The 13,858-nt window shown below is 39.3% G+C and overlaps 1 protein-coding gene across 1 annotated transcript in view; it reads right to left on the reverse strand.

The window, feature by feature from the left end:
• Window positions 1-6,685, reverse strand: part of AMACR (alpha-methylacyl-CoA racemase) — an 18,903-nt gene extending 12,218 nt beyond the window's left edge. Inside the window, exons 1-3 of the mRNA XM_085326304.1 lie at window positions 6,397-6,685; window positions 4,837-4,980; window positions 1,827-1,987 (exon numbers count right to left, since the gene is read on the reverse strand). Of these exons, the coding sequence (XP_085182430.1) occupies window positions 1,827-1,987; window positions 4,837-4,980; window positions 6,397-6,646 (555 nt within the window). The 5' untranslated portion in view covers window positions 6,647-6,685. The remainder of the gene's footprint in view (window positions 1-1,826; window positions 1,988-4,836; window positions 4,981-6,396) is intronic.
• Between the last annotated feature and the right edge of the window lie 7,173 nt (window positions 6,686-13,858).

The following is a 13,858-nucleotide window of genomic DNA, read 5'->3' on the forward strand; positions in this document are numbered from 1 at the left end:
CCCCCCCCCCCAAAACACGAACACACATTCCTTTCCCAATTAGCCAGAGATCTAACTTGGATATTAGTGAACTTGCACTCCTTATAACAAATTCTCTCAATGACAGAAGGCACAGATGGAGAAGATAAGGTAATACTCCCAAACATAAGAAATAGCCTTTTACATATCTGAAGACTTATATCTCTTCACAGTTTCCACTTCACAAATATGCAAACTCCTTCAATCTTCCCCTGTTGGTCATGTTTTTTAGATTCACAATCATTTTTGCTGTGTTCTTTGAACTTCCTCCAACTGTGGGGTTTTTTTKGGGGGGGAGRAGGGGGAAGATGACAGTCAGTGTTAGACACAGTATTTTCCTGAGGCCTTACAAATGCTGAATAGATGAACTGATCAGAAAAATTACTTAATTACTTCAGTAGTCTTGCTGGCTATATTTCCTATTTATACATCCTAATATTGTGTTCGTGTTTCACAACAGCATGATTCTGTGGTACTGTTGACTCATGTTCAGCTTGTGACTACTATAAACCCCAGGATTGTACTTTAGCCAATTATTCTCATACTATATTTGTGCAGCTAATTGTTTCTACCTAAGAGGAGTACTGAGCAGTGGTCGCCATGAATTCAGTTGACTTTTTCAAGTCATTTCTCCAATCTGTAAAGGCCATTTTCAATTTTAATCCTGTCATCAAACATACTTGTAGTTATTCCCAGATTAACTTGCTCTGTAAATTTACCAAGTATATCTTCCAATCTGTCATTCAGGTTATTAGTAAAAACAGTGACAGAAGAAAAGACACTCTGTGAAACTCCACTTATTTTTTTCCATTTTGATAACTGACCATTAATAACTACTGGGCACCAGTTTTGCACACATCCAATGCAATTTTCACCTAGACCATAAATCCATGGCCTACTTTTGAGAACGTCCTGAGAATCTGTCAAAAAACTACTCAAGACAAGTAACATCTGTTGCTATTCCTCTAGCCTCAAGACCTCCTGTGATGATGGGATTTTTTTTTAAATTATATTTGGAGTCCAAATGATAGCTTTCACTGTATTACAATCTCTCCAGCGAGATCAAATTTTAACTGCAGTGTTCTTTCAAAAGTAAGAGAGAGTGCAAGTGAAAAAAAATACTTGTAGATAATACTACCAATGGTTTTCAAGGATAAATGTAAATAAGTATTTTTCCTGTACGTACGAGTGCCTTGCAGCGAAAAATTCCATAGCATTCATGATTAAACTACTACAAATCTGCATGTAGCCCTTCTTTCATTTCTTCTGCAATGTACTAATGTAAAGTGTTTGAAATTGATTTCTTGGCAATTACTCATTGCAGTGTAATTTTGGGGGAAAGAGGGAGCAAAAATAGTGCTTTCCAGAAGATATGACCTATCATAAAGTTATAAGCAGATGTGTCTTGGATAGAGCAAACGCGATTTCTTTATTTTATTAGGATCATTCTTTTTGCTATTATACATTATGGTCATTGTCTATACTACATCTTATTCCCATACACCAAACTTACTCATTGAATATATACAGCTAACACTTTTTGGGGAAGACAGACTGGCAAAAGCAAATGTAGAATGGCACAGGAAAAGAACTTCAATGTATGTACTATACCATAAGGTATAGTTGCAGCAACAGTGACCTGTGAAATCTGTTTGTGGGTAAAGAAATAGCCATTTTATGAGACGACTTACTTTGGAAAGGTAAAGTTCTAAATATTAAATCTTACCGATAGGTCCAACATTTCTCATTTTACAGACTTAAAGTAGAAAAGAAACAGCAACCCACCCCCTYCATGAGAAGAAACTTACCATACTGGCATCTACAATCTGCCCTTTGCCAGATTTGGTACGTTCATATAAGGCTATAATAATGCCCATTGCACACATGACACCTCCACCAGCAAAATCAGCCAGAAGGTTTACAGGTGCATAAGGATTTTCATCTTTTCTACCCAGCTTTGACAGCACACCTGGTAGTAGAGCAAAAAAAGTATATGTAATTATAAAAAGAGTTATAAATATTAGCTTTTACATTCCTGCAATTATATTATCATTCTCTTCAATCTATGTGAGCAAACTAGGGACAAAGCAAATTTATCCCAGCACTGTTTTCTGATTCTACTCCAGCTATGTCTTTATTCACAAAAGAATAGAATATCCAAAATTATGTTAATGAAGATGTATCTGATTAAATAGGTTAATAAAGGTAACACAGAAAAAACACTGATCATTTGATTATATAGGAACAATATTTCATACAAAAATACATATATGAAATAATAWTATACTAAAAATTTGTACATAATTAGAATCTCCAACATAAGAAAGGGGTTAAATCTCAAAAGAACTTTAGTAGATTTTTTCTTCTTTGAATCTTTTAAGGTAAAAAAGCATATCTGCAGCCTTCTGTGCATGTAATTCGTGAATTAATAATCATAAAAAAGGACTTCACACCAACAACTCTACTTTAGTCTTACCCTCTCTCTTCAAATGTCTTTGCAAATAAGGTTATATATATGAGGAATGGGTGAATAATATAGAAAGGTTACCTTATTCGCATGCAACATAGATGCGGTGAAGCTGTATTTGCCAGAAATTACACAGAAAAGAAACAGAGGGAAGACTTGGCCACTGACATTATTTCAGACAGAGTTTTGAATCTGTTAGCATTTTTCAGCCATCTTAAACAGCTTTTCCATTATCAAGTACTTCACTCTTCACAGCTCCTTCATAACAATTCCCTTTGCGGAAGTAAGAAACTCCAGTAAGATCATGTCTCACCTATGTCTATAGCCTGAGGGCTGAGACTTGCAGCATACATGGCCAAAATTTCCTCAAAACTGCATGATTCTGGTGCAGAGTTTAGTTAGTTAATGGTCTAACATAGTTCTTAAGGGCAAGAAGCTGAGTGTACRGTATAAAGAAGTTTGTAGAACTGTAATGCATGTAGAAAGCCCTGTCAATGACTAGAATTTGACTTTTAACAGTCTAATGGTTGTCACAGTCACCAGYAGATTAACATATTAACTTACATCTGTAATTTTTAATGTAAGCCATTTTTGAGTTTCAGAAAGCCAAAGCCCATCAGGAAAATACCAAGATGTGAGATCACCTCAATTTTGAGCACCAATACCTCCCCCCAAATACCTTGTCCTATTTCCTTTAAATTGGCAGAAAAATCTGACTATGTGAAATTTCAAGCAGATTTAATTTTACTGAAGTGAGATTCCACATGTTTAAAACCATTTTTTTTTTTTTTACAGTGGGATGTCTGGCAAGAGAAACACTACCACTGAAATAGTTAAGAAGTGTAATGAAGGCTCTGTAGCTCATTCATTTCTTTACGTGATCCTTTTTCAACCTGGAAATCTCATAGACTCTTATACTTTAAAAGTACCGATACACAGTTCACATTTTTAAATTTGAAATACCAAAAAATTTGAGCTGTCTGCTTGAAACTTCATTCTTGTAGCAGGCCTTTCTCCATTACAATACGACAGCACTAACCAAAACCGTGCGGATTAAGAAATTGTGAACAGAAAGGACTGTCACCTAAGACTACGATGGACAACACTGCTTCAACCTTTTCCTAAGTTTGTAACAAATTAAACTACCACAATACATTCAAATCACGCAGACACAAAGTGCTGCAAACAAGTTCTCTTTTTTGATACCCTGACAATCTAATGTCATGAGAGAAGACTGAATCCATCTCTGAAGAAAATTCATTCCCCAATACAGTGGATTCCCACAGATGGTGGTACCACATCTCCATATCTGTGGCAGTTCTGCTCTGGCACTTTCCTGGGACTAAAAGAAATGCACCACGCAGTGGTAAGCCATGAGGCTTTGGCCCACTTCCTCTCCTCTCTCAAAGGCTTGGAAGAGGGGCAGAGACAGAAACACAGACGGTCCAGACAGTGTGAAGAGCARTAAGTGGGGCCATGTACAACTACAGATGGATTGCTACCATCACAGTTGGGTAATTGTTATTGTTTGGTACTGCATACCTGTAAAATCATCACACACAGAATGAGTATACTGCCTTACAATATTCTAAGGCAATGTAGAATTCCARACAAAACCCACTATTTTAAATCTGCTTTCTTTTGGAACGTTATAATTGGAGGGAAATTTACAGCAGCAAAGCACAAGAGAATGCCTTGTAGACGGTGCAGTTTTATGTTACTTCAAAGCAGCTGCTCACAATGTAGGCAAAATAATCTGCAGTCCTTCTGGGATTACGAATATATTGATTTTCTAGGAGAGAGACCCCAAAGGAAAAGATAAAAATACATACAGAATTCAATTCTCTCTTTAAAGAAAAAAAAATAATTCAGCTAAAGCAGCACAAAAGGAGAAATACACTACAGTCTGAGAAGACACGTTGATCCAGTCTAACAGCTCACTGCTGCTGCCAAAATGAACAGCCCTGCTCAGCCCAAGTTTTCCTCTTCTTTCTTGTGCTGACATTTTTTTTTGTTAAGTTTGTCCAACCAACCTCTTAGTGAACCGCTTCAACTCAACAATCTGGCAGGAGAATGCCCTCGTTTCTCCTGGGTCAGCTTTCAACATGCTCAGGAGGTGAGTCAGTTCACAGAGGAGTCAAACGAACACCAGAGACTGGAGATAAGAGAGCAGAAAAGCACAAGGACAGAGGAGGAACCTCTCCTTCATTGCCAGGGGGCTTTAGATCAGCTCAGCTGCTTCACCAACCCGCACCTCATGTAATTTGAGCTATCTGTAAAGAACATTTCAATAAATTTTTAAGTCCTGATTTAATAATAAAAAAAAATCCAGCAAGAAATTTTCAGCCTACCTGATAATGCCAAAAAATTGATGTCATGACCTGCAGACTTGGCGTRTTTTCCTGTTTGGCCAAATCCAGTAAGTCTAGCATAGATGAGTCTGGGATTGTCTTGCAAAAGAACCTCTGGACCGAGACCAAGTTTTTCCATGACACCTGAAAAAAAGAAAAAGTACCAAATCCTAATTCACATTCATTTTTTAATATATACATACCTTCATAGTTAAAAATAAGTATAAATTACACTACAACAGAACTGAATTGCAATTTATTAAATAATATATTCTAATTCAGTATCTGTATTACAATGTTAAGAGCCARAATATTATAAATTACCAGTATACTGCATGCATTTTGAATGCAAACCAGTTAAATGTAAATTAAGCTTTAYGGTCCTTTCTTTTTCTCGACTTTTTTTCTTTCTACTTCCCCAATAGTCTGCCAGACTTCTTCAATTTTTCATCAGAACATACTTCCTTTGCAAAACCCACCTATTCCCCCACCTCAGTACCTCTTGCGTTCTCTGTCTTTAACTCACTGACACAAATGGGCCACACAAGTGTACCTTCCACAAATGATCTACAACAACTGCAAAAGCACAAGTTCTCTTTTGTGCAATGTAAAGAATAAGGAACTTTTTAARATCTATAAAATACAGTTTTGGTCAGTATAGTTTACAATAATCAAGACTAACATTTTGATGTTGCATTTCTAAAACACGGCTTTCAAAGAAGCATTCAATTTGCACATAAATCATCGATTTTTATCTGCTTAGTGAATCTTGGCCAGACTATACCCTATAATCCATACCAGGACTGCAGTGAGGCACAGGCTGGAAGAGATACTGACTCCCTCGACTTAGAGCTTCAGTACCTCTCCCACCCTCGAAACTATTACCGACGCTTCTTTCACAAACTGCTCTACAAAATCACTACATCTTCAAGTACCTTAAATTTCTACTGTATTACTTAGTAAACAGCAGTAACTGATTAGCGCTAAGGAGAAAGCAGTGAAGTTTGGTAACACATTTCTACCACTTAGCGACTATTTTGAGAAGCCAGGTCTATCCAACTACCAACAGAAAAAAAAAAATGAAAGAAATGTATCTTTTCCCCCCTCTTTATTTTTATTTCTTTCTGAAAAGCAAAGTTCTTAGGACTCATGGCCATGGCTGAAGACAGCAGCCGGGGCTGCCCAGTGACACGGAGCCCTGCACCAGTTTAAGGACCGGCTGGTGTCACTCCAGCAGTGGCCAGCTTCCTTCGACGGCAGGAGTTACTCCAGATACATCCAGCTCATGCATTAATACGTGGTAAGAAAGGGATAACACTGGTCTGGAATTCGAACCCGAAGGCTCGTTTCTGCGGGAAGATCAGAAAGATCTTTCGTAACGGGAAGACTGTGAAAAGGAGCCAGGACCGCTGCCGCAGGCCCGCAGCGGCGCTGTCGGAAGGTGCAGGGAGCGCGGCCGCCTCACGGCGCTCCCTCCTCACGCCGCGGCGGCCCGGCCCAGCGCTCCCGCCGCCCCCCCCAGCCCAGCTCAGCCCAGCCCAGCCCCGCCGCCCGCCTCACCGTGGCGGAAGGGCTCCACGAGCACGTCCGCCGCGCGGCACAKCCGCCTCAGCGCCGCCGCGCCCGCCGCCCGCTTGAGGTCGAGCGCCAGCGAGCGCTTGCCGCGGCCCTGCACGTCGGCGGCCACGGCGGAGCGCGGCGCGCGGTCCACGCGCACCACGCGCGCCCCGAAGTCGGCCAGGATCATGCCGCAGAGCGGCGCCGGCGCCAGCCCCGCCAGCTCCAGCACCCGCACGCCGCTCAGCGCCATGGCGGCCGCCGCCTACCGAGCGCCGAGACATCGATACCCGCCCCCGCCCCCGCCGGCCGCCGCGCCGCTAACGGCCGCCGCCGCTAACGGCCGCCGCCGCCGCTAACGGCCGCCGCGCCGAGGCGTTTTGGAGGAAGACCCCCAAAATCCCCGCTGTTACATCTTCTGAGCAGCAGCTTTTCGCTTATTTCCTACAAGTTCCTCCCTGCTTCTCCTCTGCAGTCTGATTTTAATCGTGTTGATTGCAGAGGGCGTATTCTCGGTGGCTGCCCTAGGAAGGGCAGAGAGGAAGGAGCACAAAAATCAGCCCCTGGTTGTCGGAAAGCCTCTCCCTGCCGAGCGGGCGCACGGCGGTGGAGGGCTGGTGTGGTGAGGCGTGCGGCAGCAGCTGCACCCGCTCCTGAGGAGCCGGGCGGAGAGCTGGGACAGCAACGTCTTAAACCCGCAAAAGGTTTAACGGGCTGCTGGATTTTGGTGACAGTTGTCAGGACCTCAGTGCTTGCAGCTGGCCGCCAGTCCTGCAGCGACACGGGGGGAAGCCCGTCGCTCTGTAGGCCATTGCCCCAACCTTCTGCCYGTGGCGAGCATTGAGGAGTTTCAGCCTGAAACGGCCTCCTGTCTTCCTGACGCTGTGGCCRTTTCCCCTGCACAGAGCACGGCAACTTGGGTTTAGTAGAGCCCACATTCCTGCACAGTTACACTTTAAAGCCTTCCAGAAAAGCAGGCACCTTTGAGTGGAGGCCTGGTAGTTTTGTTTTGGTTTAGCCTGCTCACAGGGATGGGCATCCAGCCAAGATAAGGTAATGAAACAGCATTAGATTCACGAGGCTTTTCAAACCTACGTCCTGCTCCTAGTATCTCCAGTTACCGTATGGAGACAGAACAAGGAGGCTGTTGATCAATGCCATGGTCATTTTATGTTTTTATTTAAGTTAAATGGACAACAAAAATGGGCAAAGGTTGCAAAAATAAATGCAGAATTTGTTCCATCTCTGCAATAATAAACAAAAGAGTTCTATTTCTAGAATGCCCTTTATTTTTCAAGTAGATGGACACCTGATTCCAGTTGCTAATTGTATCCATTGCTATGCTGACATCCACAAGAAATGGTGTGGAGAAAAATGTGTGTATGTTTATTCGAAAGAAACTGGCTTTTTTTTTCTTTTTCATTTTCCATCTCCTTTAGAGACAAGATATCATGTAAAGATTTGTTTCCACAGTTACCATTGTGTTACTGGGACATTGCATTTCTTTAAATGATTTTCAGTTTAATTCGTCTCCTTTCACCTTAAGGCTCTTGCAGTTTGAATTGAAGAGGCAATTTCTGCTATTTTGCCTTCTTACGTTTCACCTAATGGTGTTTATTTTATCAGATCGAAGTAACACGATAATCATAGGCTGGATTATGTCTGCATTTTGCAGCTCATGTGTAGGGTGTGCTTTACACCTTTTCTTCCCCCCCCCCCTTTTTTTTTGGTTAAAATGAGTATCTGTGGCAGAAACATTCTAGTTATGGCCTTAATAAATGATTTCAGTTTCAGCAGTGTGAAGCTAGCACTTTATGAGCATGTTAAATCCACTTTGAAAAATTTCCTTTTAACAAACTAAGAAATAAACAGSTGTGTGAGAGAAACAGAGATTCTGATTCACCAAGGGGTGGAAGCTGATGATCTGAATTCAGCAGACTCTCTGGAAGCATCAAATTGTCCAGCATAAATCATATAATAAAAACAAGGACCTTCCCCTAGCATAAACTTGCAATAAGAACAGTGCAGAACACATACGTGTGATATCATTCAACATTTGTCATTGAAATTACAACAGCAAATGCATCTCTCTGCAAGTTCTCTGCTGGAGAGGCAGTGGATGTGGAAAAGGAGATTGTTGCAAGGTTAAAATGCTGGGCTAGGTGGCAGGACCCTTGGTTCTGGTTTAGATCTTGTCAGAATGCTTTTGTGAGCTTGATTAAATTACTTCAATTAGACAGTAAATATATCATACTGTGAAATGTAAACACTCCCTGTATTTAAGTTAGTGCATTCCACCATGTTAAAGAAATGAAATAATACACACTGTGTGTTACATTAATAYTGCTCACAGTGGTACAGGCACTTCTGTGATACAGGCTAGCTAGACTGCATGCCAGACTTAGAGTTCATACCAGATTTGTTGGTTACAATTACTCTCACTTTTTCACTCCATTGGAAAAATACCAATGCAGGAATGTGAAATCAAGGTACAGCAGTTAATACAACCTTATTTCTCCCCTTTGCATGTATATGATGTAGTCTTATTGCATAAATACATAATAGTCTTTAGCAATACAATATAATAAGGTATATTCCTGTTTAAAAGGGTATAAATATATGGTGTTTTCAATCAAGGACATTTATTTGAACATGAAAAACATCGACAAGCAGCAGAAGTTGATATAATACAGAAGTATAGGAATGAATGGGAAACCACCTGTGCATTGATTCCAGTTTCTTGCTATTTTGGACAAGCATGTAACTGCAGGACCCACAGACCACTTTCTCAACACAGTTGCAGCCTCCTGTCTAGTTGCCAAACACTCCCCAAAGCTCTGTAAATAAATGGCTAGTGTAGAAAACCAAAAGCCACAAATGATAAGGAGCCCAATGTACTGAAAAGGAGAAATCAAAGGTATTACCAATATCCTTGCAACCAGTAAGGAATTTATTAGGTAAAACATTCAYATGATACAAGCTGTGTAACATACATCCTTTTATTTGAAAGCTTTCAAGCATAGGTGCTTTATCCTGGTGTTTGCATTTATGCCTTTCCAGAATAGAAGCTGTGCTCCATTCATAACACTTCTTGATATCTGTAAAGACAATGTGGATCATGCTGCAGGTTTCTAGCCTTATACTGAGTGTTGTTAGGACACACTGTGTTGTGGATGGAACTTCTCCTTGCCTTTCTGTGTTTCTCTGCTTCTGTGCAAGTGTGGACTCACACTTTCTTACTCTCTAAGTGTATATTCTGCCACACATACCAAAAAAAAAAAAAAAAAAAAAAAGAAAAAAAAAGAGTGAATTTGTCCTGAGGTCAAATACATCCCTGCAAAGTAGCTGTGAATTCTTGCTTCCAGAGAGTCTGATGCTATCTGTCAAAGTTTATGAATTTATATTTAGGAATGAAAAACTACTCTCATCCTCAGAAAGTAATTGTACAAGCTGCMTTGTGCTGCTTCACTAAAACGGACATATCTAGAAAAACTATTGTTTGTGAGTTGTTTAGTCCCGTCATTAATTGAGTGAAGTTTTGGCCTCACTGCAGTCAATGAGCTTTGCAACTAACTTCCGCAGTGTCAGAAAATTTAGTTCCTCAGTTAAAGTAGGAGAACTAATTAGTGATGTCTTGACAATGACTTCTATACTGTGAACTTTTACTCCTGTAGCTAAACTAAAACACTATTTTTTAATTTTGAGTTATAGCTTATGGTATTACTATGCTTTTTTGATGTAGATGAAGAGACTTTGGCCAATAACTTTATATAGCTAGTCTTTATATTGGCTAATAAGTAGAAAATAAAGATTTTCCTGCAGGTTCTAGGACTTCAGGTCCACTATTTTATGGCCTGAAAACTCTAGGCTAAGGTATTCCCAAATTTCATTTGCTTGGATACAGAACCTCAGCTCTGTGCTGGGCACCACAAATGTCCAGGGAGGTGCATCTGACAATTTACCTGCCATTTTGAAATAATTAGAGTACTTCCATTCTACAGTTTGGCAATCCTGTCCTAATTTCTTTTCAGTGAGGCATTCCTGCTGGACAATGTCATCTGCAGCATTCATCATAGACAGTTTTYCCAATATTGCTAGTGCAATTGGTTGATATGCCTTTGTTTTCATGAACTGYTTCCATCACCCTACCAATGAGCAATTTATATGAGCTTTGGCTATAGTCTGAAGATAACTTAATTCATTACAAATTCACATTCTTGTTTATTTTGTGTCCCTTTGATAATTTGAGAAAGCAAGCACTGACTTTTCTGAGAGGGTCTTAATCTTCTAATTCTAATTATGTGCTTCTGAGAAGCACATAATCTTAGAGGGAAGAAAGCATTGATCTGAAATGATGCACTATCTGAAAGATTTTATTTAAAATAATGATAATTKAACTCATTTGTTGCTTAAAAAATGAACAGCAACAAATTAATTTCCATCCAGCAATTTCAGCTGCAGATCAAGACTTTTCCCGTGATAGAATGGCACAAACTCTGAAGYCCCATCTCCTGCCCTGAAGTTCCAGTCCTCGAGGTGGAACACACAATTAATTCTCTTTAACTGTAGTATGCTATGAGGGCCTGGAGTATTTTTCTTTCAAAGAATCATTAAGATTAGAAAATGAAGCTCTCAGAAGTTTAAAAATGCTGAAATTAAGGTTGCTCTTGCAAATATAATTCTTGTTTTTCCTTTCATACTAGTGTGTYCCATTGTTTATAGTGACCCTGCTTCATTAACTATACTTTTGGGTGAAGTCAGTGAATGGAGCTGTTCAATATTTGTCTTCTGTTACCACATTCYAGTATGTGGTCCATGCCTTACTCATCAAGCACTATCTAACTGCTGCAGGGAGAGKCTAAGAAATAGCATATGACTATATAATGGGAAGAACATATGGTGAGACACATTCAGAGGAAACATAAGCTAAGATGTCCAAGATGGTTTTAACATGGATATTTMCAGTCTTGGGTTTGTAACAAAGCAATTCTTTTAAAACACTATTTTTTTGTGGAATTTCTCAAGTGTACTGAATTGTTTCCAGAAAAACAGAAGGTTGAAACTCCATTTGTGCAAATCTTCACCAGCTAACACAAGAAACCTCTTCTGCATCACCTGAGTTTTGTTATTCTGTGTGTRTATTCATGGACCTTGTCCTGCCCCGTTTAAAATGCATATGCACAATATGGAGCCTCTTCCACCATTACCTTTGCAATCTCCATGGCAGAATCAAAGAACTGGATTTTATTGATCCAGCGGTAGAAAACAGGGACTTTGACACATAAACCACACAAGATATCACCTATTTCAAAGYGAAGGACAAGAATCTTTGAAAAGGGAACATATTTTTTTGAGCCTCAGCTAAAGAAGCAGCTTTYGATTATGAACAGCAATGCAAAGACAGCTATTATTCGTAAACATTTCTGAGAATAAATATGCATTCCATCTGATTTACTGAATATAAAAAAATAATTTTGAGGGACAAGAATACRTACAGAGATTTTAACATCAATAGCTATATTTTGAAGGACCTTTAAAATTAATATCTAAGTTAATAATTTATTTATAAGGTATCACAACAGTCAGCAGAGAYTGCATGCAGTAACTTTACAGAGAAMATAYCGTAGACATTTCATGTGAGGTTGAACCTTGACTTAGCTTTAACCTTAAAACTGAGACCAAACCATGGTTTGTCAGAAACTTTCAGGCTGATTCTCAGTTGCCTTCCACCCTGTTTCAGCAGGGAAAGGTGTACAAAGCTTGTGAAAACAACATAAAATGAGAATTGGAAAACCTGGCATTCTTTTGTACCATGGTCATTTCCAGAGAAAATATAAAGGATCTTGAAATGACTGTATGTATCCTATGTGACCAGTTTGTAAGTGCTTTATTCTAGCCAGAATGAATTAAAGTGGTCATACCATAAAGGAGAATGAAGCCCCAATGGAGGCCTTAGGGATTTAAATTTAAATATATAGAGATATACGTGTGTGTGTGTGTGTGTGTGTGTGTGTGTGTGTATAAAAATAAATATGTTGTTGACCCTTAGTAATGGTTTTCTCCAGTTCGGTAGCAAAATGAATGCTTAGGAAATGTGTTAAGGATACATTCCCACAGTCTTTAAATAGTAAAGGTGCTTGGCTGATCTCAGATAGTGATAGTAAATACAGATGTGAACAAATCATTATAGTTTTACAACTAGTAAACTTTATTGGGTAAATGTATGTTTTACACAGTAAGCAAACATTCCTAACACAACGAGAAGTATTTTTTTCAAGATTTTTCTTACTGTGAAAGTTAGCTCATTATGCCATGTATCACATAGGCTTTGTGCACTTACTCCAAAATAATAACATTATCTGATTACCTGGTGGGTGGATTTTAGTTTGAAGGCATGCCAAAATGTCCCTAAAATGCTTATTGAACTAACATGGCCTTAGGWTTTGAAAGTATATATGGTACAAACCTGCCCCAAATTCATAAAGAGAAAATAAAGTCATTAGAAGATAGTTCATTAAAATTGATATTTTCAGTGGTTGATGCATGAAACTAAAAAAGTCACAAGTCATAATCATCAAGTATCAGCATGCATTTTTCATCACAAGATGTTGTTTACATGAACTAAAATTATACAAGAACATACAAATTCTTAGGGCAGATTTTGGGTTTTTTTACTCTATTGTACTGGTAATGGTATCTTTATCYTATATAAAACAAGTTCAAATAAATATTGAACAGAATGTACACTGGTCCTAATCTCACCTACTTGTTACATATTAATGTCAGGGAATGTCTGGTGCAAATTCCTGTTAAAATGTAATTTATCTTTTGTTAGTTTTTTATGTGGAGAGCCAGAATGTGCAGAAAATAAACACAATCAAACCTCAGTATTTCTGAAGCCTATTTGGTGCTGATAGGTTCATTCTTAAATAAAAAATAGCAAGGTAGGATTTCAGATATTTAAATTTTGAAAAATTGATGGGCAAATATTAATGCTAAAGAATGGTGCAGTTTACTGTGAGYAGAACTTCTAAGCTAGCCAGTGTTTCCTTTCAGAAATCAAATATTGAACTAGCTATGAATTAGCTATGGCTTTGCCAGGCTGCAATTTCTTTTCCTGAAATACTGGCTCTAGGCAGGCTGGTAGGCAAACTGATCAGCAACTTCACTGTTAAGTAAATATGCAGTATAACAATGTATATCCTTCTAAAAGAACTCCAAACWCCACACAGCCTGTGTTTCTCTGTGTATGTGTGCTGCCAACAAATTCCCAGCATCTCAGCATCTATGGCTCTGCCTTGACACCCTGCATTCAACTACATCAGGTTTTAAAAATCTGAAGGCTAGGAAGGAACATTATGGTTCCCCCGTCTGGCCCATGCACCCTGCTGGCTAAATTCCCTTAGCTTTAAGCTGCTATTAAGGCTAGAATTACTACCACTTTTTCTTTCTTTCTTTTTTTTTT

Source organism: Rhea americana, unplaced genomic scaffold, assembly GCF_003343005.1.
Source record: "Rhea americana isolate MKP2758 unplaced genomic scaffold, rheAme1 scaffold_13, whole genome shotgun sequence".
NCBI lineage: Eukaryota > Metazoa > Chordata > Aves > Rheiformes > Rheidae > Rhea > Rhea americana.